At 41.7% G+C, this 22,107-nt stretch overlaps 1 protein-coding gene and 1 pseudogene across 1 annotated transcript; both read left to right on the top strand.

Moving 5' to 3' along the window:
* Window positions 1–386: 386 nt before the first annotated feature.
* On the top strand, window positions 387–1,331 carry LOC105943313 (olfactory receptor 2AE1-like). The gene has a single exon (XM_012934702.2). The coding sequence runs from the start codon at window positions 387–389 to the stop codon at window positions 1,329–1,331; it is 945 nt and encodes a 314-aa protein (XP_012790156.2).
* Window positions 1,332–19,366: 18,035 nt separating this feature from the next.
* On the top strand, window positions 19,367–20,304 carry LOC105943316 (olfactory receptor 2AE1-like; annotated as a pseudogene).
* Window positions 20,305–22,107: the final 1,803 nt, after the last annotated feature.

The raw sequence follows: 22,107 nt of genomic DNA, 5'->3' as shown, positions 1-22,107 counted from the left end.
GAGAACCGGGGACATAGAGTAATTATAGGACACCTACTTTGCATGTGATGCCCTGCCTTTAGACCCCTGCACCTCATATGGACCCTGCGCTTCACAGAAGTGATCATGAGCACAGAGTCAGGAGTGAGGCCTGAGCATCTCAGGGTGTGGTTCAGGATTAATAAAAATAGACCATGAATAGTGTCATTGAATAATTTCATGTGTTTGAAGGTCTATCTCTTTTGTTAATTTTATTATAATAATTAGAGTTGACAGAAGAGGTGGAACATTTTTCTTTCCAAAAAGTGTTTCTTAGATCAAAAAGTGCTTATTGTTAAGTTACTGAACTCAGGATTTCTCATATTGATCCATGCTCATTTCCTGTGTCCGAAGGACTGGGCAGGGCGATGAGGCAGAGCAATCAGTCCTCACTGGCCGACTTCATCCTCGAGGGGCTCTTCGATGACTCCCTCATCCACGTCTTTCTTTTCTCCTTGACCCTGGTGGTCGCCCTTGTTGCTGTGAGTGGCAACTCCCTGACCATCCTCCTCATCTGTGCTGACCCCCGGCTGCACACCCCCATGTACTTCCTGCTCAGCCAGCTCTCCCTCATGGACCTGATGTTCCTCATCACCACCGTCCCCAAGATGGCTGCCAACTACCTGTCGGGCAAGAAGTCCATCTCCTTCGTGGGCTGTGCTACCCAGCACTTCCTCTACTTGACAGTGGCTGGGGCTGAGTGTGTGCTCCTGACTCTCATGTCCTATGACCGTTATGTTGCCATCTGTCACCCACTGCATTATGCTGTTATCATGAGCAGGAGGGTGGCTCTGATGATGGCTGTCACGTCATGGCTGGGAGCATCCATGAACTCCTTCATTCACACCGTGATCTTGATGCACTTCCCTTTCTGTGGGTCTCGAACAATCCACCACTTCTACTGTGAGTTTCCTGCTGTTGTACAATTGGTCTGTGGAGACATCACTGTTTATGAGAAGACAGTTTACATCAGCACCGTTCTGGCTCTTGTTTTCCCCATCTTCGTGGTCTCTACCTCCTATGGCTTCATCCTCCACAGCGTCATTCAGATGCGATCTGCTGGGAGTAAGAGAAATGCCTTTGCCACTTGTAGCTCTCATCTGACTGTGGTTTCTCTCTGGTTTGGGGCCGGTATCTTCTCATATATGAGACCCAGGTCCCAGCGCACTCCACTGCAAGACAAGGCTGGTTCCGTGTTCTATAGCATCATCACCCCGGCCCTGAATCCTCTGATTTATACTCTCCGCAATAAGGATGTGGCTAAGGCATTGAAGAAATTGCTAGGGAGAGATGTCATCACTCAAAGACGGTGACTATTGTATCTGAGAGCAAGACTGAATTGGGATGCACCAGTGCATATGCACTCACATCCCTGCACCCAGTCCTGAGTATAAACACACCATCGTGCACACACTCACATCCCTGCATGCAGTTCTGAATAGACTCACCAAGGCACACACTCACATTTCTGCACGCAGTCCCGAGTATAGACACGCCATCATGCACACACTCAAATCTGTGCATGCAGTTCTGAATATAGACACTCCAGCGCACACACTCACAATTCTGCATGCAATCCCGTGAACACACATCCCCATGCTTCATGTTTGTCTGCGTTTATTCAAGGAGTGTTTTAGATATGCTCCCCAAGAGGAATATCACAGAGGAGAAACAGAGGTCTCCCCTTCTCAGTCTTTGCTTCCCTTCACTTTGGGCTCCCTCTTATCAATGGGTGGAGAGGGGGGGAGAAGCTGTTGCTTTTCTCCACTGTCAAGCTACTGTTTATTCCTTTGCAATAAATGGCTATTTTGTCATGCATCGCTGAAAATGTTGTAATTCTCATGAAACTTGCATTTCGCCCATTCCCAGGGATATTGAGAGAAATGTGGGGCTTGGCTTCAGGCCACATAACAGAGTGAGTACACGGTAACTGATTTTCCCTCTCACTTAAAAGTTCCCTTGCTGTTGGACTGTGCCTTATTGTAGCCATCAACTCTTCAACGAGAGCTCTCCCTGCCCCTGAGATGCTTCCATGAGTCTTTTTTTTTTTTGCTTTTTGGGTCACACCTGGTGATCCTCAGGGGTTATTCCTGACTTTGCACTGAGGAATTACTCCTGGCGGTGCTCAGGGGACCATATGGGATGCTGGGAATCAAAACCGGGTCAGCCGCATACATGGTAAATGCCCTACCCACAGTTCTATAGCTCCAGCCCCTCCATGTCCTTTTGTTCTCCTCAAAAGTCTTGTGTCTCCTATACCCTCGCCACTGGAGCAGTCATTACTCTCAAGAACCTTGGCTCCTTCCAGAGTGAAACATTTAGCACTCAAGGTCTTTACGTGAGTCCTATTCATTGCTACAAAAGTGTTTTTGTCCTGAGTAATTTCAATAGAATTGAAGTGGGAAATGACATTTTTCTACCCACACACCATCTTTCATCTATATATGTATACAGAAAAGCATGAATTGACGGTGGTATATGAAATTCCAATCTCAGGGCCAGAGTACAATGCATAGGATGTTTGCCTGACATACAGCCAACCTGTGTTCCATCCCCAGTAGCCCATAAGTTTCTTTGATTCCCACCAGGAGTTATCCTTAAGTGCAGAGCTAAGAGTAAACCATGAATACCTCTGGGTGTGGCCCCCAAACCAAAAATATTTAAATATTCCAATCTCAACCCTGAGATCTATTCTGGTCATTCTATACAAACCACAATAGGGGCCGGAGCGATAGCACAGTGGGTAGGGCGTTTGCCTTGCACGCGGCCGACCCGGGTTCAATCCCCGGCATCCCATATGGTCCCCCAAGCACTGCCAGGAGTAATTCCTGAGTGCAAAGCCAGGAGTAACCCCTGAGCATCGCTGGGTGTGACCCAAAAAGAAAAAAAAAACACCACCCACAATAATTATCATGTTAATAAAAGTTAGTTTGAAAAGTATAGTCAAAATGACATCTGCACTTATATGTTCATCGCAGCACTATTTACAATAGCCAGAATCTGGAAAAAACCTGAGTGCCCGAGAATAGATGACTGATTAAAGAAACTTTGGTATATCTACACAATGGAATACTATTTAGCTGTTAGAAAAAATGAAGTCATGAACTTTGCATATAAGTGGATCAACATGGAAAGTTTCAAGCTAAGTGAAATGAGTCAGAAAGAGAAAGACAGACATAGAAAGATTGCACTCATCTGTGGAATATAAAATAACAGAGTAGGAGACTAACACCCAAGTATAGTAGAAATAATTACCAGGAGGTTGACTCCATGGCTTGGAAGCTGGCCTCACATGCTGGGGAAAAGGCAGCTCAAATAGAGAAGGGAACACCAAATAAAATGTGGTTGGAGACCATGCGCTGTAAGGCAATAATTTATTTCCCTGGGAAAGAAGGAAACAAGTGCCATGATCCAAAGACATACAAAAGAATCTCCAAACCAAGCGTGAGGGGTGAGTCAGACAGGGGCAGGCGTGCTGAAAGTAGACTAGAGACTGTACACAATAGCCATTCAATACCCCTATTGCAAAACACAGCATCCAATTGGAGAGAGAGAGAGAGAGAGAACAAAAGGGAATACCCTGCCACAGGGGCAGGGGTGGGTGGGGGGAGATGGGACTGGGGGATGGGTGGGATACTGGGTTTATTGGTGGTGGCTAATGGGCACTGGTGGAAGGAAGGGTTCTCGAACATTGTATGAGGGAAACAGGAGCAGGAAAATCTGTAACTGTACCCTCACGGTGATTCACTTTAAAAAATAAATAAATTTAAAAAAAGTTTGTTTGATAAAATTGTTGAGACAGTTTTATTGAACTGCTTCCTTTATAACATACAAAATCCAGTAAATAAATGTAGAAACACATCAAGGGCAATCAGCAAAGTCAATCTTCATTTCTGGGATTAATTCACGAAGGAATTTGAGCTCTTTGGCATTCTGAAATGCAAATTCCTCAAAGAACAAATTATAGAGTCAGGCTCCACTCATATCCCTCCACCCAGCTCAAGCTTAGAACAAAGGGCTTCTCTGGGACAAGCATTACTTAGTTTCCAAATTTCACAGGAATCTGCAGCAGTGTAACAAGCACAGTAAAACCTATGTAGGAAACATGGCCAGCAGCAAATGCAAAACAGAGTATATATGTAAAGAACAATAATGTTTGGGAGAATACATATAGTTTTCATTTTTTGGCCACAATTGGTGATACTCAAGACTTACTCACAGCTATGAACTCAGAAATCACTTCTGGCAAGCTCAGGGCATAATATGGTGTTGGGAATAAAGCCTGGGTCTGTCAGTACAATGCTTTCTAAACTACATTGCATCAATAATAATAGAAAGAAAAAAAAAGAACCCAAAGAAATAAAAAAAAATACTAGCAGCCTGATGGTTCCTTCAGACTTCCAGATACCCCAAAATTGCTGCTATGTCTTAGGCCAGACCGCGACAACTTGGGGCCAAACTTACCCAAAAATTTGATGGTCAAAAGTTAGGTATGTCGGATCCACACCCACAAACCACCTCCGGCCCACCTATACAAGGTTATTTATTGGCCTTACTTCAAACACTCATAAATCTTGAAAGAGATCAAAGGCCCCCATTACGGCTGGTGGTGTGGAGCAAAGCGGGCAAGCAGACACACCATGCAAGGCATATGTCAATAATTTATTTCCCTGGGAAAGAAGGATCCAAAAACATAGAAAAGAATCTCCAAACCAAGTGTGAGGGGTGCCTCAAACAGGGGCAGGCATCATCCCTCCACCTGTCACCTAAAAATCCCTGTGGCTGCCAGCTTCCAGAACCCAGTGAGAAGTGCAGGCTGTCTTCACTGGTGCATCTCGGAGGTGGGCAGGTTGAGATTCTCTGGTTAAGACCAAGAGACTATAAACTAAGCTCTCAGAAGAGAGCTTCAGAGAATTTCCTGGACATTATATTCTATCCATAACAAACAATACAAAACAAATTGACCTCTAGCATTTCCATTTTTGGCAGGTTTGAGTAGTAGTGGGACCGGTGTCAAAATATCGAATGTAACCAAAGTAGAGAGAGAGTATGGGGGAAATTGTCTGCCACACAGGCAGGGGAAGGTTTTGAATGGGGTGGGGGGGTAGTGAATAATTGGGATTTTGGTGGTGGAAAGTGTGCACTGTTGAAGGGATGGGTGTTTGATGATTGTATGACTGAAGCTCAAACATAGAAGCTTTGTAACTGTATCTATATCTCATGGTGAATCAATAAATAGGGGGGAAATAATAAAATCAACATTCTGAATTAAAAAATTAATGTGCAGTTCTTGCCCAATTCAATCAGCTTAATCAAAAGCAGAGTAAATAACAGTACTACTACAATAAAGAGAAAAAAAAATATTATTTAGTAGTTTCACTCATAAGTGAAAAGAAAGCACATGGGCAGAAAACATCAAAATTTGGTATTCTGCAAGACTTGTTGATTCTCCAGTGGTCATGGAGGAAAGCATGTGTGGGTGTATTATATCAGCAGCTGGCCTATCGGAGAAGGTGTAATTGCACTGGAACTTCAGCTGTGGGTCAGTGAGTTGGCTATACACAGAGCAGTGTAAAACACTACCTGTGAGTTCATAGGATTGTTGGCCAATTATGAACCAGTTTAAAAATCAGTGATGGACTTATATGTAAGTGATGAGCTAGAAGAAAAAAACCTTGAAAAGAAATCCATTCAACTCAAAAGGGAATGATTTATTTTTATGCCATAGTATATTTATTATCATGCTACAATAAATATACAGATTTTTATTGAGGTGCATATATATATTGAAACATCACGAATAATCAGCATGCATAAGGCCGAAGTGATGTAGGTGGGTAGGGTGTTTGCCTTGCATGTGACCAAGGTGGGTTTGATCCTGGGCATCCTACATAGTCTCCCAAGCACTGTCAGGAGTAATTACTGAGTGAAGAATCTGGAGTAACCCCCCGACATTGACTGGTGTGGTCCAAACCAAACAGAAACCAAATGAACAAACAAAAACCCCTCAGCCCAAATAATCAGCGTATATGAAAACACACAATATCACAATGAAAGACATTGTATGTTTATTAAATAATGAAAATAAAATGTGTGCTTGAAATGTACAAAAGAAAATTAAATACCACGGAATAAATGTCACCATAGTAGAAAATGACCTCGACATTGAAAGCACCAAGATGTAGCTGAAACGCCAGCACCACACCCTCCAGCAGTGTCTGCTTCCAGCCATTATTTCCCTGGGGTCCCAATTCCCTCCCCAACATTCCCCAGTGGCAGGTTCCTACTGAAGATGAGGCCTGTGTTTCTGTTGTCTTTGGCATCATCTGATCTGCACTGTGGAACCTGGGGAAATGAGAGTCTTGTGGGCACAGAGACTGGCTCTTCCTCACACTGGCTTCTTTAAAGGATTGGACAATTTGGGGCTATTTAGTTCCCAAGACAAAAACATAGCCAGCATTCTTAGAAGTGTGTGAATTCATGGCTAATGGGCCTCTGGAGAAGATAGTCCTTGTCCTCAGGGTCACAAGGCTCATAATATCTCATCCTCCTGAGCCTTTAATCACAAGGGAAGCCTTTTGGGTTGCTGTTCTCAGTGGCACCTTGAGTTCTGGTGTGGGGAAGAGATTCAGGTTGGGTCCCCTGGGTTGAAATCCCTAGTGCCCCAGTTGGCCTCAGGTGACATCATGGTTTCCCTGGGTTAGTGGCTGTTTCATATACACACATATTCCACCTCTTCTCTCACTAATACCTTGCATCATGCCAGACGTGTGATTTCTGCTTTGGATACATCTTTGTAACTAGGAAGGGATTGAGAACACCAACACTATCAAATTCTTGTTTTTGAAAATCTGGATGGAGAGATAAATCCAAGTATGCCGTGAGTTATACCAACACGGCAAATCCACATGTTTTCTATTTTTACTTTGGCCACACCTGTTGTTGCTCAGGGTTTACCTTTGTTCTGTGCTCAGGGATCACTCCTGCAGGGTTCAGGACACCATACGGGGTGTTGGGGATTGAACTCAGGCTGGTTGTGTGCAAGGCTAATGCCCTAACCGATCTTCTTCACTCTAGCTCACATCTTTGAGAGCTCCTTTGGATGATGAAACTGTCTTTCAAAGCAGCCTTTAAGTTCATGGAGACCCTCATCGCCCCAGCTCTGGTGAAGCGACGGGGATAGAGAGGGATGCAGATACCCACTAAGGGGCAGAGCAAGGAGATGCAGGACTCCAAGTCCCTACTTAGAAAGGTTAAAGATCAGTTACTTGATCTGTCTGCTGGGTGTCGCTGGAGGTCACACATCAGAGTCCAGATTGTAAGAGCATCGCACACTTTTATGTTTTAAGTTGCTGCTGCTGCTGCTGCTCTGGAGGACCAGAGTAAACAATACCTGTGTGGGCAGTGTCCTCTCTGTCAGTCTCCCAGGAAGTGGGGATTTCTTGGGTTGGAGAGGGGCGTCTCACAGTGTCTAAGAAAAAGATACTTTGGGTGACCAGTAGCCAATATGGGAGTCATTGATCTCACCGAGTGTGGTCTTCTCTCATAATCATTGCATTTTTATACTTGCTTTTCCCACAGTCTCTCTGGAAAACCCAGGCCAGGTAAGTTTGTTTGGCTTGTGAGTTTATCCAGGAGACTCCCATTAGGAACAAGGTATTGTGTGGAATGATCAGCTCATTTTCTCATCCCTTATGTGATAACAGTATTGGACCAATCTAGGAGAGAAATTTTCCAGAAGACTGGGTGGGGGGAAAAGCCACTGGGGGTTGGGCAGTTCAAAGGAAGAACATGAGATTAGCAGGAAGTAAGTCTTGGGAGAAAGAGAGGCATGAATCAGATGGTAGGAAAAGAAAATTTTTGCTAATGAGGGAAGAGGGATGCAGAGTACGGTGAGAGGGAAGTCCCTGTTTCCTAAGCAAAAGGACATGGATGGAGTTCTTGGCAGGTTAGAGGTGATGTGTAATGGGATCACATGGAGAATGGAGTTCTCAGTCCGTAAGAAAGAAAAGGAACAAGCTAAGCCTTTGGTGTTCCATTTTGTTGGTTATTTTTCTATTGGGCCTCATCACACATGTCAGTTTTTCATTCTGTTCCCTATTTTCATGAGAGTGAAACAGCAATTTAATTCAGAAACCTGCCGTGGTAATTGTTACAATCCTGCTTTTATTGGCATGATCCATGGTTTGAAAACTCTCAGCTCTGTTTATACAGGACACATTTCTGTTTGTTTTCTGGGTGAGGTAATGATGCGTCTGGTCAGCCCACCCCCCATTTTTCCTTGTCTCCAGAAGACGACAATACTGAGTTACTCTCCTAACCCAACTGACACAGTCTTCTTCCATACAATGAAATTCTCCTAACCTATCATGGGAATCTTGTCGCAAGACTATTTTATTTATATGTGTATGACAATTATTTTAGTATTTAGTGATAGGTTATAAAAAGTTTCATAAGACTCAGGAGAATGAACATCACCCCACAAGAGAACAGAAATTTATATTTGTTCTGGGAAAAGAAAGAAAGATATTTGCAGTTTTAGATGGGATATTTGTTTATTTATCTATTTATTCTCGTCCACACTTGGTGGTGCTCAAGGCTATTCCTGGCTCTGCACTCAGGGTTCACTCTTGGAGGCCTCAGAGGACCATACCGTTTGCCAGGGATTCAGCTTGGTTGCCAGTGAGTCTATACGCAAGACAAATACCTTAGCCACTGTACAGCCTGTCGGGCTCCTGTGTGGAATAGTTTAATGAGTTAGGCAAAAGGACAACATATTGTGCATGTGTTTAGATGAAACACTGCTTAAGGAGATGTGTGTGTGTGTATGTGTGTGTGGTGTGTGTGTGTGTAATAAACATGGACAGACTCTGGCGACTGAGCAATATGTCACAGTGACTAGGATGAACCAGGACCTTTCCCTGTCCGTGTTAGATGTTTCTGGTCCATGTGGGTGACTCAGGGCCACAGAGTGCAGAGCGCACAGCAGTGCCGGCCTGCATCTCCCAAGTTTTGTGCTCTTCTGTGGTTGCTCCTTCCAGCTGCCCCACCATGTAGCAGCCTCCACTCCCCTGACCTTCAGCTCCTGACGTTTCCTGTCAGATGTGTGTGTTTTGCTCCTTTAAGAAAGACCCAGATTCGCTGTCACTCCCCAGCCTTGAGTGTTCCAGAGGCATGAAGAGCTGAAGTGTGTTCCTGTCTTCCTCGTGGGTGTCCAGCTCAGGCAGTGGGTCCAGTCTGTCTCCTCCTAGACTACACAGACGTCGTCTGTTCCTGACTCTGCCTGTCTCGGGACTACACGTTCTGGCATCAAGTAAAACAAGGGTTCAATTATGGAACCACAAAAATCAAAGATTGAAAGATGTCAGATTTCCATATATTACTCACTGGTTTCAAAATTGTTAATGCCAGTTTCTGTAAAGTTCCATCAAGTACATGTGTTTAATCTTAATGGTTTGGTTTTGATTAAATCCTTCAGATATAAGAAGGCTAAATAGTATTTCGACAAATATACTTATATATGGGTATACAACAGTTTATACGCACAATTATACATAGATGATCATATGTCTGTATATTTTATGTTGCATTTCCGAGAACACCTGTAATATATGTGTATACTTTTTTTTTCTTTTTTTAAATCCCCAATGTCTTGTATTTAAATAGTCTTTAAAAATTTTTCTTACCCCTTGCACTTTGTAGAAACACCACCGTGGTTTATAAAGTTTTTATAATATTTGTTACAGGTACTCAATATTCCAACAGCATCCAACCACCATTCCACCTTGCCTCCACATTGTCTCCAATTTTCCTGACCACCACTTAAGCCTGCTCTCATAGAAGGCCCTCACTGATTTATTTTATATTGCTTGTTATCAATAATTTGCTAACAGAAAGATAAAAATATTTTCTTAGAAGAAAGTTAGTTAAGATTGTTGTATTAAATATGTTGTATTAAACATATTGTTTAATGTCATTGTGGAGACATTAAGACCTTATGCAAGAGTTTACTAAGATGTTTTTACAGGTTAAGCCTTTTGTCTTGATATTTTGTTAATCAGGATTGATAGCCTTCTATACTACATTCCCAGTTAATCTGATATGCTACTCTTGGTTTAGATGTTGCACATGTGTTCCAGGAAATCAAAAAATTTTAAACGGGTGTTACACCTAGAGTTGAATTTTTAACTAGAGGTTAGCTTTGGGGCTGCCGGGGCTTCTGGATCTACAGGAAGATGGGGGGGGAGTTTTCCATTCCTGACTACCTGAAAGCCTGGTGATTTCAGCCACAAAGCCCACATACCTGAGTTTTTTAGCAGATTAATTTCTGGGTGAGGTTTGATCCAAGCAGTGAAGTCTGGCCTGGTATATGCTGACATTTGTGGAGTGTGGCTATTTTTGGCTGCCAGGGCTGTATGGGCAGGCACTGGTAGACCTGCCCCCTCCAAGGTGCCTAGCATGATTCAGCCTTGTGCAGGGTTGGAAGAATCTCTGCAACTTGTTGGGTTTGTTTTTTTTTTGAGATGTATTTTTAGGTCGTGGCCGATCCATGTTCGATTCCTCTGCCCCTCTCGGAGAGCCCGGCAAGCTACCAAGAGTATGGAGCCTGCTCGGCAGAGCCTGGTAAGCTCCCTGTGCGTATTGGATATGCCAAAACCAGTAACAATAAGTTTCTCAATGAGAGACGTTACTGGTGCCCGCTCGAACAAATCAATGAGCAACGGGATGACAGTGACAGTGACAGTGATTTATAGGTGTTTCGATCATGGCTTGTGAATGAGCATATTTGGCGCTGGAGATGGTTCACAGGCATAACTTCCAAAATTCTGGAAATACAGAAGGATGGGGGAGGTAGACCATCCTCGATTCTGTGAAAGCATGGAGATTTGCCACAAAAACCGGATACCTGATTTTTTAAAATTTTATTTTATTGAATCACCATGAGATAGTTACAAGCTTTCATGTTTGGGTTACAATCTCAAAATGATCAAACACCCATCCCTCCATCAGTGCACATTCCCTACCTCTGTTATCCCGGGTATAGCTCACCCTTTCCTACCCTTCTCCTGCCTCCGTGGCAGACAATATTCCCCATAATCTCTCTCTACTTTTGGGCATTATGGCTTGCAACACAGACACTGAAAGTTCATTATGTCTTGTCGATTACCTACTTTCAGCATGTATCTCCCATCTAAACTGGTCCTACAACCATCATTTTCTTAGTGATCCCTTCTCTATTCCATCTGCCTTCTCCCCTCCAGCTTCTTCTTGAAGCAGTCTTCCAGCTATGGGGCAATCCTCCTGGCCCTTGTATCTACTGTCCTTGGGTGTAAGCCTCATGTAATGTTATTCTATATGCCACAAATGAGTGCAGTCCTTCATTGTCTGTCCCTCTCTTTCTGACTCATTTCACTAAGCATAATAATCCCCATATCTATCCATTTGTAAGCAAATTTCATGACTTCAAGTCTCCTAATAGCAGCATAGTATTCCATGGTGTAGATGTATCAAAGTTTCTTTAACCAGTCATCTGTTTTAGGGATTCGGGTTATTTCCATATTTTGGCTATTGTGAACAATGCTGCAATGAATATATAGGTACAGATGTCATTTCTACTGTGATTTCTTGCAACTCGGGATATATTCTGAGAAATGGTATTGCGGAGTCATATGGAAGCTCAATTTCTAGTTTTTGAAGGACTGTCCATATCGTTTTCTAGAAAGGTTAGACCAATTGACATTCCCGCCAACAGTGAAAGAGAATCCCTTTTCCCCCACCATCCATGCTAGCACTGGATGTATTTGTTCTTTGGAATGTGTGCCATTCTCTGTGGTGTGAGATGATATCTCATTGTTGTTTTGATTTGCATCTCCCTGATGACTAGTGACGTGGAGCATTTTTTCATGTTCATTTTGACCATTTCTATTTTTTTTTGAGAAAATTTCTATTCATTTCTTCTCCCCATTTTTTGATGGGGTTGTAGGTTTTTTCTTATACAATTCTACTTGTGTCTTATATATCCTGGGTATTAATCCTTTATCATATGGTATTGGGTAAGTATTCTTTCTCATTCTGTGGGCTCTTCTGTATTTTAGTCACTATTTCTTTTGAAGTGCAGAAGCTTCTTAGTTTGATGTAGTCCCATTTGTTTATGTTTGCTTCCATTTGCATGGTCAGTGCTGTTTCATCCTTAAAGATGTTTTTAGCTTCAATGTCATGGAGAGTTCTGCCTACATTTTCTTCTATGTACCTTGTAGATTCATGTCTGATAATTTGGTCTCTAATCCACTTTGATCTGACTTTTGTGTCTGGCATTAGACAGAGGTCAGAGTTCATTTTTTTGCAGGTAGCTATCCAGTTTTCCCAGCACCGATCATTGAAGAGGCTTTTCTTGTTCCACTTTGCATTTCTTGCTCCTTTGCCAAAGATTAAGTGACCATATATTTGGGGGTCTATGACAGGATATTCAACTCTGTCCAATTGGTGGGCAGGTCTGTTTTTATCCCAATACCATGCTTTTTTAATTACTACTGCTTTGTAGTAGAGTTTGAAGTTGGGGAACATGAAGCCACCAATCTTCTTTTTTCCAAGGATTGCTTTAGATATTTGTGGGGGTTTACTCTTCCATATAAATTTCAGGAGTGTCTTGCCTATTTCTTTGAAAAATTTCATGAGTATCCTGATAGAGAGCACATTAAATTTGTATAGTGCTTTGGGCAGTATTGCCATTTTGATAATGTTAATTCTCCCTATCCATGAGCAGGAGATGTGTCTCCATTTCCTAGTGTCCTCTTTTATTTCTTGAAGTAGTGTTTTGTAATTTTCCTTGTGGAGGTCCTGCACATCTTTGGTTAAGCTGATTCCAAGGTACTTGACTTTCTGAGGTACTATTGGGAACGGGATAGTTTTTTAAATGTCTCTTCTTCTCTTTCATTATTTGTATATAAGAAAGCCATGGACTTCTAGGTGTTGATTTTGTAGCCTGCCACTTTACTATATCGACCTATTCTTTCTAGGAGTTTTTCTGTAGAGTCTTTAGTATTTTCCAAGTATAGTATCATATCGTCTGCAAATAGTGATAACTTGACCTCTTCCTTTCCTATCTGTATGCCCTTGATATCTTTTTCTTGTCTAACTGCTATGGCCAGGACTTCCAGTACTATATTGAATAGGAGTGGCGAAAGCAGGCAACCTTGCCTTGTGCCCGATCTTAGAGGGAAGGCTTTAGTTTTTCACCACTGAGAATTATACTTGCCATGAGCTTTTGGTACATTGCTTTGACTATAAATCTCCTTCGATGTCCATTTGCTGAGAGTTTTCATCATAAATGTGTGCTAGATCTTATCAAATGCTTTCTTTGCATCTATTGATATGATCATATAATTTTTATTATTTATTTTATTGAAATGATGAATTATGTTGATTGACTTGCAAATGTTAAACCATCAGTGCATCCCTGGTATGAATCTTACTTGGTCATGGTGTATGATCTTTTTGAGTAGTCATTGGATTCTATTTGCTAATATTTTGTTGAGGATCTTTGCGTCTGTGTTCATCAGGGATATCGGTCTGTAATTCTCTTTTTTGTCGTATCTTCGTCTGCTTTTGGTATCAGGTTGATATTTCCTTCATAGAAACTGTATGAAAGTGTTTTTGATATTTCAATTTCTTGGAAAAGCTTAAAGAGGATTGGGAGTAAGTCCTCTTTAAAGGTTTGGGAGAATTCACTAGTGAATCCATCTGGGCCAGGACTTTTGTGCTTGAGGAGACTTTTAATTACCATTTCAATTTCCTTGATGGTGATAGGTCTGTTCAGGTATTCCAGATCTTCTTGGTTCAGCCTTGGGAGGCTATAGAATTCTAGGAATTTATTCATTTCCTCGAGGTTTTTGTGTTTCATGGCATAAAGATTCTCAAAGTAATCTCTGAGGATCCTTTGAATTTCTGTAATTTCTGTCGTAATGTCCCCCTTTCATTTCTGATTTGGTTTATTAAGGTTTTCTCTCCCTTTTTTGTGAGTCTTGCTAGAGGTTTATCGATCTTGTTTATTTTGTCAAAGAACCAGCTCTTGGTTTCATTGATCGTTCAGATTGTTTTTAGGATTACCATCTCATTAATTTCTGCTCTGAGTTTTATTATTTCCTTTCTCCTGTTCGGATTGGGCTCCTTTTGTTGGTTATTATCCAAGCTCATAAGTTGTAAAGTTAGGTTACTTATTTGGGCTCACTCCTCTTTCCTGAGGAATGCTTGTAGAGCTATATACATTCCTATTAACATAGCTTATGCTGTGTCCCAGACGTTTTGGTAATTTGTATCTTCATTTTCATTCGTTTACAGGAATATTTTGATTTCCACTTTGATTTCCTTTCTAAGCCACTCGTTGTCCAATAGTGAACTATTTAATTTCCAGGTGTTCGATTTCTTTTACTGTTTGTGTGTGTGATTTATTTCTAATTTCAGCGTATTGTGGTCTGCGAAGATCTTTGATGTAATCTCTATCTTCTTAATTTTATGGAGGTATGTCTTGCGGCTCAGCATGCATCTATCTTGGGGAATGTTCCATGCACACTTGAGAAGAATGTATATTCAGCTTTTTGAGGATGAAGTGTCCTGTATATATCTACTAAGTTCCTTATTCCATTTCTTCCCTCAGATGCAGTATGTCCTTGCTAAGCTTGAGGCTGATTGATCTATCAAGAGTTGATAAAGTGGTGTTGAAGTCTCCCACTAGTATTGTGTTGCTATCTATGTCTTTTTTCAAGTCTCTATGTCTTTTTTCAAGTCAAGTAGTTATCTTAAGTACTTTGCTGGTCCCCCATTAGGTGCATATATATTTAGTATTGTTAGTTCTTCCTGTTGTACAAATCACTTTATCACTAAGAAATGACCTTCATTGTCTCTTGTGACCTGCTTCAATCTGAAATCAATGTGGTCTGATACTCGGATGGCTACCCAAGCTTTTTTATGGGAGTTGTTCGCCTGTAGGATTGTTTTCCAGCCTTTGATTTTGAGCCTGTGTTTTCTCTGACTGTTGAGATGTGTTTCTTGCAGGCAGCAGAATGTTGAGTGTTCAATTTTCTAATCCATCCTGCCACTCTGTGTCTTTTAATTGGTGCATTTAACCCATTGACATTGAGAGAGATTACTGTTATGGGGTTTTGTCACATTTTTCTGTTGAAGTTTGGAGTATTTGAGGGTCCTGTCTTGTCTTAAAGTAGCCCATTCAGTTGTTTTTATAACCATAGTTTTGAATCTATGAAGTTCCTGAGATGTTGTTTATCTGTGAAACTTGTGTTGTTCCTTCTGTTTTGAATGAGAGTCTACCCAGGTAAAGCATTCTTGGTGAGGCATTTATTTCATTGAGTTTTTTCACTATATCCCACAGCTGTTTTGAGGCCATGAGGGTTTCATCAGACAAGTCGTCTGTGAATCTTATGGATGCTCCTTTATAGGCAATTTCTTTTTTTGATCTTGCTGCTTTCAGGATTTTGTCTCTATCTAAGGTTTTGGTTATTTTAATCAATGTGTCTTGGGGTATTTCTATTTGGATTTCTTCTAGCTAGTACCCTTCATGCTTCCTGAATGTGGTCACATGTTTTCTTCAGCTCTGGGAACATCGTAGCAATGATGTCTTTGACAGTTTCTTCCTCATCAGGGTTTTCTTCCTGTCCCTCTGGGACTCCAATAATTCTTATATTACTCCTCTTGGGTTTATCATGATCTTCTCTTGCCATTGTTCCCGGATTGTCAGTCTCGTTTCCATTTTCTGTTCTTTTCTAGAGAGTCTCTGGACTTCATCTTTGAGCTCACTGCTTCTGTCCTCAGAAGCTGTTACTCTGCTGCTGAGGCTGTCCACTGAGTTTTTAAATTCTCCTACCAGGTTTTTCAGGTCTGACATTTTGTTTGTAACTTTGTTTGCATTTTCCGCATTTCTACCTTCAAATCCTCTTGAATTTTATTGGTATTGCTATCCATTGTTTCTTTTACTTCCCTAAGCATCCTCAGAAGCTCCCTTCTAAATTCCATGTCAGGGAGGTTGTATAACACTTCATTGCTGTTGGGGTCTTTTGGGATAGTCTCTTCAACCAGTGAGTTTGGTGGGGATCTGCCTTGCTTTACCATAGTGAACTATGTGGCTCAGCCCTTCACACTCACTGTTAAAATTCTTCTTATGATGCAGTATTAATTGAGGTAGACTCAATGAGATATTGGCTAATGTGTTTCTGGTGGTTAAGCTAACCTGGTGAAAGTTCCAGCTAAGAGAGTAACTTAAGGTACTTGTGGGATAGGGAGGGGAGAGTATAACTCTCTGAGAAGGAGCCCTGACCTGGGTGAGATGGCAGAGGATGTGTGGAATGTTTCAGCATGAATGCGCGCGTTGTCCCTCAATTCCCGTTCCCCACAGACCAAGGCTGAAAACCAGCTTTCCTGGGAACTGGTTAAAAATGAGGCTCTGAAATAATGAGAGAGAAGAAAGTGACATGAGAAAAGCAATCCCGTTCACAATTGTGCCTCAAAGAATCAAGTAACTCGGAATACAGCTTAACAAAGGAGGTAAATGACTTGTATAATGAAAACTACAAAACGCTACTTCAGGAAATAAAAGAGGACACGAGGAAATGGAAAGACATCCCCTGCTCATAGATTGGAAAAATTAATATTGTCAAAATGACAATTCTCCCCAAAGCATTGTACAAATTCAATGTGATCCCTATAGGGATACCCTTGACATTCTTCAATGAAATGGAGCAAGCGCTCCTGAAATTCATATGGAACAATAAGCCCCCAAGAATAGCTAAAGCAATTCTTGGGGAAAAGAAATGGCAGGAATCAACCTCCCCAACTTCCAACTCTACTACAAGGCGGTAGTCATTAAAACAGCATGGTACTGGAACAAAGGCAGAGCTGCACACCAATGGAACAGGGTTGAATACTCTGACACACACCCCCAAATATATGATCATCTAATCTTTGATAAGGGAGCAAGAAATGTGAAGTGGAGCAAGGAAAGCAAGTTTAACAAGTTGTGCTGGAAAAACTGGACAGCTACATGCAAAAAAATGGGCTTAGGCCTCCACCTATCACCATGTACAAAGTCAGATCAAAATGGATTAAAGACCTCAACATCTAATTTATTAGTTACACAGGCGAGGGGGGGGGCTTAGGGTGGGGGGCTAGGGGCGTGGGGGGGTTGGGGTGTGAGGGGGCGGGGTGGAGCTATACTGGGATTCTTGGTGGTGGAATATGAGCACTGGTGAAGGGATGGGTATTCGAGCATTGTATAACTGAGATTTAAACCTGAAAACTTTGTAACTTTCCACATGGTGACTCAATAAAAAATAAAAAATAAAGACCTCAACATCAGACCATAATCCCTAAGGTACATTGAAGACAAGGTTGGTAAAACCCTACACAACATTGAAGCCAACAGTATCTTCAAAGCTGACACACCACTGGCCAAGCAAATGACAAAAGAGATAAATTAATTAATGGGACTATCTCAAACTAAGAAGCTTCTGCACCTCAAAAGAAACAGTGACCAAAATACAAAGACAATCTACAGAATGGGAAAGGATATTTACGCAGTACCCATTTGATAAAGGGTTGATATCAAGGATATACAATGCACTGGTTGAACTCCACAAGAAGAAAACTGCCAACCCGATCAAAAAATGGGCTGATGAAATGAACAGAAACTTTCCCAAAGAATAAATCAATATGGCTGAGAGGCACATGAGAAAATGTTCAACATCACTCATCATCAGGGAGATGCAGATCAAAACAACAATGAGATATCATCTCACACCACAGAGACTGGCCCACATCCCAAAAAATAAAAGCAACCGGTGTTGGCATGGATGTGGGGAGAAAGGGACTCTCCTTCACTGCTGATGGGAATGCCAACTGGTTCAGCCTTTTTGGAAAACAATATGGACAATTCTCAAAAAGTTAGAAATTGAGCTTCCATTTGACCCAGCAATACCACTCCTGGGAATATATCCAGAGAGGCAAAAAGGTATAGTAGAGATGACATCTGCATTTCTATGTTCATTGCCGCACTGTTTACAATAGCCACAATATGGAAAATACCAGAGTGCTCAAAAACAGATGACTGGTTAAAGAAACTCTGGTATATCTACACAATGGAATACTATGTAGCTGTCAGAAAACATGAAGTCATGAAATTTGCATATAAGTGGATCAACATGGAAAGTATCATGCTGAGTGAAAAGAGTCAGAAAGAAAGAGACAGACATAGAAAGATTGCACTCATATGTGGAATATAAAGTAGCTGAGAGGTACAAGCTTACAATGATGCAATTTCTGGCAGATATTTCTCTGGACTTAGTTACTAAAATACTGAAATACAGAAATCCAAAACTGCGACTGCTAGTGCGGCCTCTCGACCTCATATCTCTTCATTCTCAGCAATGGAAAACAAATTATAAAATGCTTTCTTTTCAGCAGATCGACTTTAGGGGGGAGAAACTCCAAATCAATAATAGTGAGTTTTTTGTTGAAATATTGAATGTAATCAAAGTAAAGTGAAAGTAAACTGAAATTTACAAGTTACACATGCAGGGTGGGGGGCTGGGAAGGTGGAGGGGAGCGGTGAGGTATACTGTGATTCTTGGTGGTGGAATATATGCACTGGTGAAGGGATGGATGTTAGAGCATTGTATAACTGATACTTAAACCTGAAACTTTGTAACTTTCAACATGGTGATTCAATAAAAGAATAAATTAATAAAAAATGCAGCTCCAGGAAGGAGCCCCGATCCAGGCTGGTACCTGGATGAGATGGCCTACCTGAATTTTTAAGTGTATTAGTTTTTAGAGGCTCGAGCTAGCAGAGGGGTCCAGCCAGGAGCATGGTGGCGATTGTGGAGTGTGGACGTTTTGGGCTCCATTTCTTTATTCTTTAATAAGAAGACTGTCTTGTTTTCTTGAATACAGTTCAGGACTCTAAATACTCTGATATTCAGAGTTACTATTATTGTGAAGGGATATTTTAAGCTGTCTTAAAAATTATAGTATTTCAATAAACTCAGCTATCCAATAATTAGAAAAATTACCAATTAATTTTTGTGTCACATCTAACAATGCTCAGTGTTTTCTCCTGGCTCTGGCTCAGGTGTTGCTTCTGGAGAGGTTTGAGGGATAATTTGGGGTAAGGCCAAAGTTGATTAAGCCAAGTGTCCTACCCACTATATTATCACTCCTGCACACAAATTTTTCCCTTAAGGTCAAAGAAGTATCTTGTCAGATATGCTGAATCTAAGATATCTCATATTCATCTTATCCATGTCCACATCCTGTTTCTTCAGGGACTGACAAAGATGGGGTGATGAGGCAGAGTAATCAGTCCTCGCTGACCGACGTCATCCTCAAAGGGCTCTTCGATGACTCCCTCACTCACGTCTTTCTTTTCTCCTTGACTATGATGGTATACCTTGTTGCAGTGAGTAGTAACACCCTCACCATCTTCCTCATCTGTGCTGAAGGCTGGGTGCACTCACCCATGTACTTCCTGCTCAGCCAGCTCTCCCTCATGGACCTGATGCATGTCACCACCACCATCCCCATGATGGCGGCCAACTACCTGTATGTCAGGAAGTCCATCTCCTTCGTGGGCTGTGCTACCCAGCTCTTCCTCTATTTGGCAGTGGGAGGGGCCAATTGTGTGCTCCTGACTCTCATGTCCTATGACCGTTATGTTGCCATCTGTCACCCACTGCATTATGCTATTACTATAAGCAGGAGGGTTGCTCTGATGATGGCTGTCACGTCATGGATGGGAGCATCCATGAACTCCTTCATTCACCCGTGATCTTGATGCACTTCCCTTTCTGTGGGTCTCAAACAATCCACCACTTTTACTGTGAGTTTCCTGCTATTGCGAAATTGATATGTGGAGATGTCTCTGTTTATGTGACCACACTGTACATAAGCAGTGTTTTATTCATCCTCCTCCCCATCCTCCTTGTCTCAACATCTTATGCCTTCATCCTCCACAGTATCATTAAGATGTGTTCGACTGTGAGCAAGAGAAATGCCTTTGCCACTTGTAGTTCTCACCTCACCATGATTTCACTCTTTTTTTGGCGCCTTCATCTTCTCATATATGAGACCAGGTCCCAGCGCTCTCCACTGCAAAATAAGGTTGGTTCCGTGTTCTATAGCATCATCACCCTGACCCTGAATCCTCTGATTTATACTCTCCGCAATAAGGATATAGCTAAAGCACTGAGGAAAGTGCTGGAGAGAGATGCTGTAATACAATGACTAACTTCTGGATGCTCTGAGCAGAGGAGTTGAATGTTTTCTGCTCCTCAATTAATTTGTGTAAAATTTAAGAGTCCAGAACGCTGATGTTCTTCAGCTGTTCAAAAATAATGTGCTAAATAAAAATTCAGGTGTTCTAAGTTGATCTCTGGTGTCTAAGCACTGCAGACAAGTGTGTTACTTATTTGTAGTTCTAGATTTTGAATAACCAATATTTGTTTGTAAGTAGTCTGTGGACTGGGAGACCTGAGATCTTGGTGATAGAAGATTTGGCATCCAGTGAGAAAAACTTCGGGTTTCAAGATGAACATCTCCTCCTGTGGGAGAAGGAACGAAGAGCCCCCTTATTAAACACTGGCTCTGTATAAGAGTTAACCAACTCTTTTAAAATTAATTAATTAATTAATTTGTTTATATTTTAATTAGTGAGTCAAAGTGAGGGTACAGTTACAGATTCCCACATTTTTGTGCTTGTTTTTCCCTCATGCAATGTTCGAGAGCCCATCCCTCCATCATTGTCCATTCTCCACCACCAGTAAACCCAGTATCCCTCCCTACCCCCACCCCCAACCCCCTACCCCACCCTGCCTCTGTGGCAGGGCATTCCAATTTGTTCTCTCTCTCTCCTTTTGGGTGTTGTGGTTTGCAATTGCTAGAGTGGCCATAATGTTCAGACTCTAGTCTACTTTCAGCATGCATCTCCCTTCCCGCGCAGGATCTCCAATCACATATTACTTGGTGTTCCCCTATCTATCTGGGATGACTTTCCCCCAGCGTGTAAGGCCAGCTTCCAACCTATGGAGCCAACTTTCTGGTATTATATACTACTATTCTTGGGTATTAGTCTCCTACTCTATTGTTCTATATTCCACAGATGAGTGCAATCTTTCTATGTCTGTCCCTCTCTTTCTGGCTCATTTCACTTAGCATGATACTTTCCATGTTGATCCACTTATATGCAAAGTTCATGACTTCATCCTTTCTAACAGCTGCATAGTATTCCACTGTATAGATGTACCAAAGTTTCTTTAACGAGTCATCTGTTCTTGGGCACTCGGGTTTTTTCCAGATTCTGGCTATTGTAAACAGTGTTGCGATGAACAAATAAGTGCAGATGTCATTTCGACTACACTTTTTTGTTTCTCCAGGATATATTCCCAGAAGTGGTATTGCTGGATCAAATGGAAGCTCAATTTCTAATTTTTTGAGAATTGTCCATACTGTTTTCCAAACGGGCTGGACCAGCAGTGTAGAAGGGTCCCCTTCTCCCTACATCCTCTCCAACAGTGATTTCTTTTGTTCTTTTGGATGTGTGCCATTCTCTCTGGTGTGAGGTGGTATCTCATGGTTGTTTGATCTGCATCTCCCTGATGATTAGTGATGCAGAGCATTTTTTCATGTGCCTTTTGGCCATTCGTATCTCTTCCTTGGAAAAGTTTCTGTTCATTTCTTCAGCCCATTTTCTGATTGGTTTGGATGTTTTCTTCTTGTAGAGTTCAACCAGTGCTTTATATACCCTTGATATCAACCCTTTATCGTATGGGTATTGGGTGAATATCATTTCCCATTCTGTAGATTGCCTTTGAATTCTGTTCATTGTATCTTTTGCGGTGCAGAAGCTTCTTAGTTTAATATAGTCCCATTTGTTTATCTGTTTCTACTTGATTGCTTAGTTCCCTGTCATCTTTGAAGGGAACTTTGTCACCTTTAGCTTTAATATCGTGAAGGGTTTTGCCGACCTTGCCTTCGATGTACTTTATGGATTGTGGTCTGATGTTGAGGTCTTTAATCCATTTTGATCCA

The sequence above is a fragment of the Sorex araneus genome, chromosome 4 (assembly GCF_027595985.1).
Source record: "Sorex araneus isolate mSorAra2 chromosome 4, mSorAra2.pri, whole genome shotgun sequence".
In the NCBI taxonomy this organism is placed as follows: domain Eukaryota; kingdom Metazoa; phylum Chordata; class Mammalia; order Eulipotyphla; family Soricidae; genus Sorex; species Sorex araneus.
Note: the sequence above shows the minus strand (reverse complement) of the source record. Positions and strands in the feature narration are given on the sequence as shown.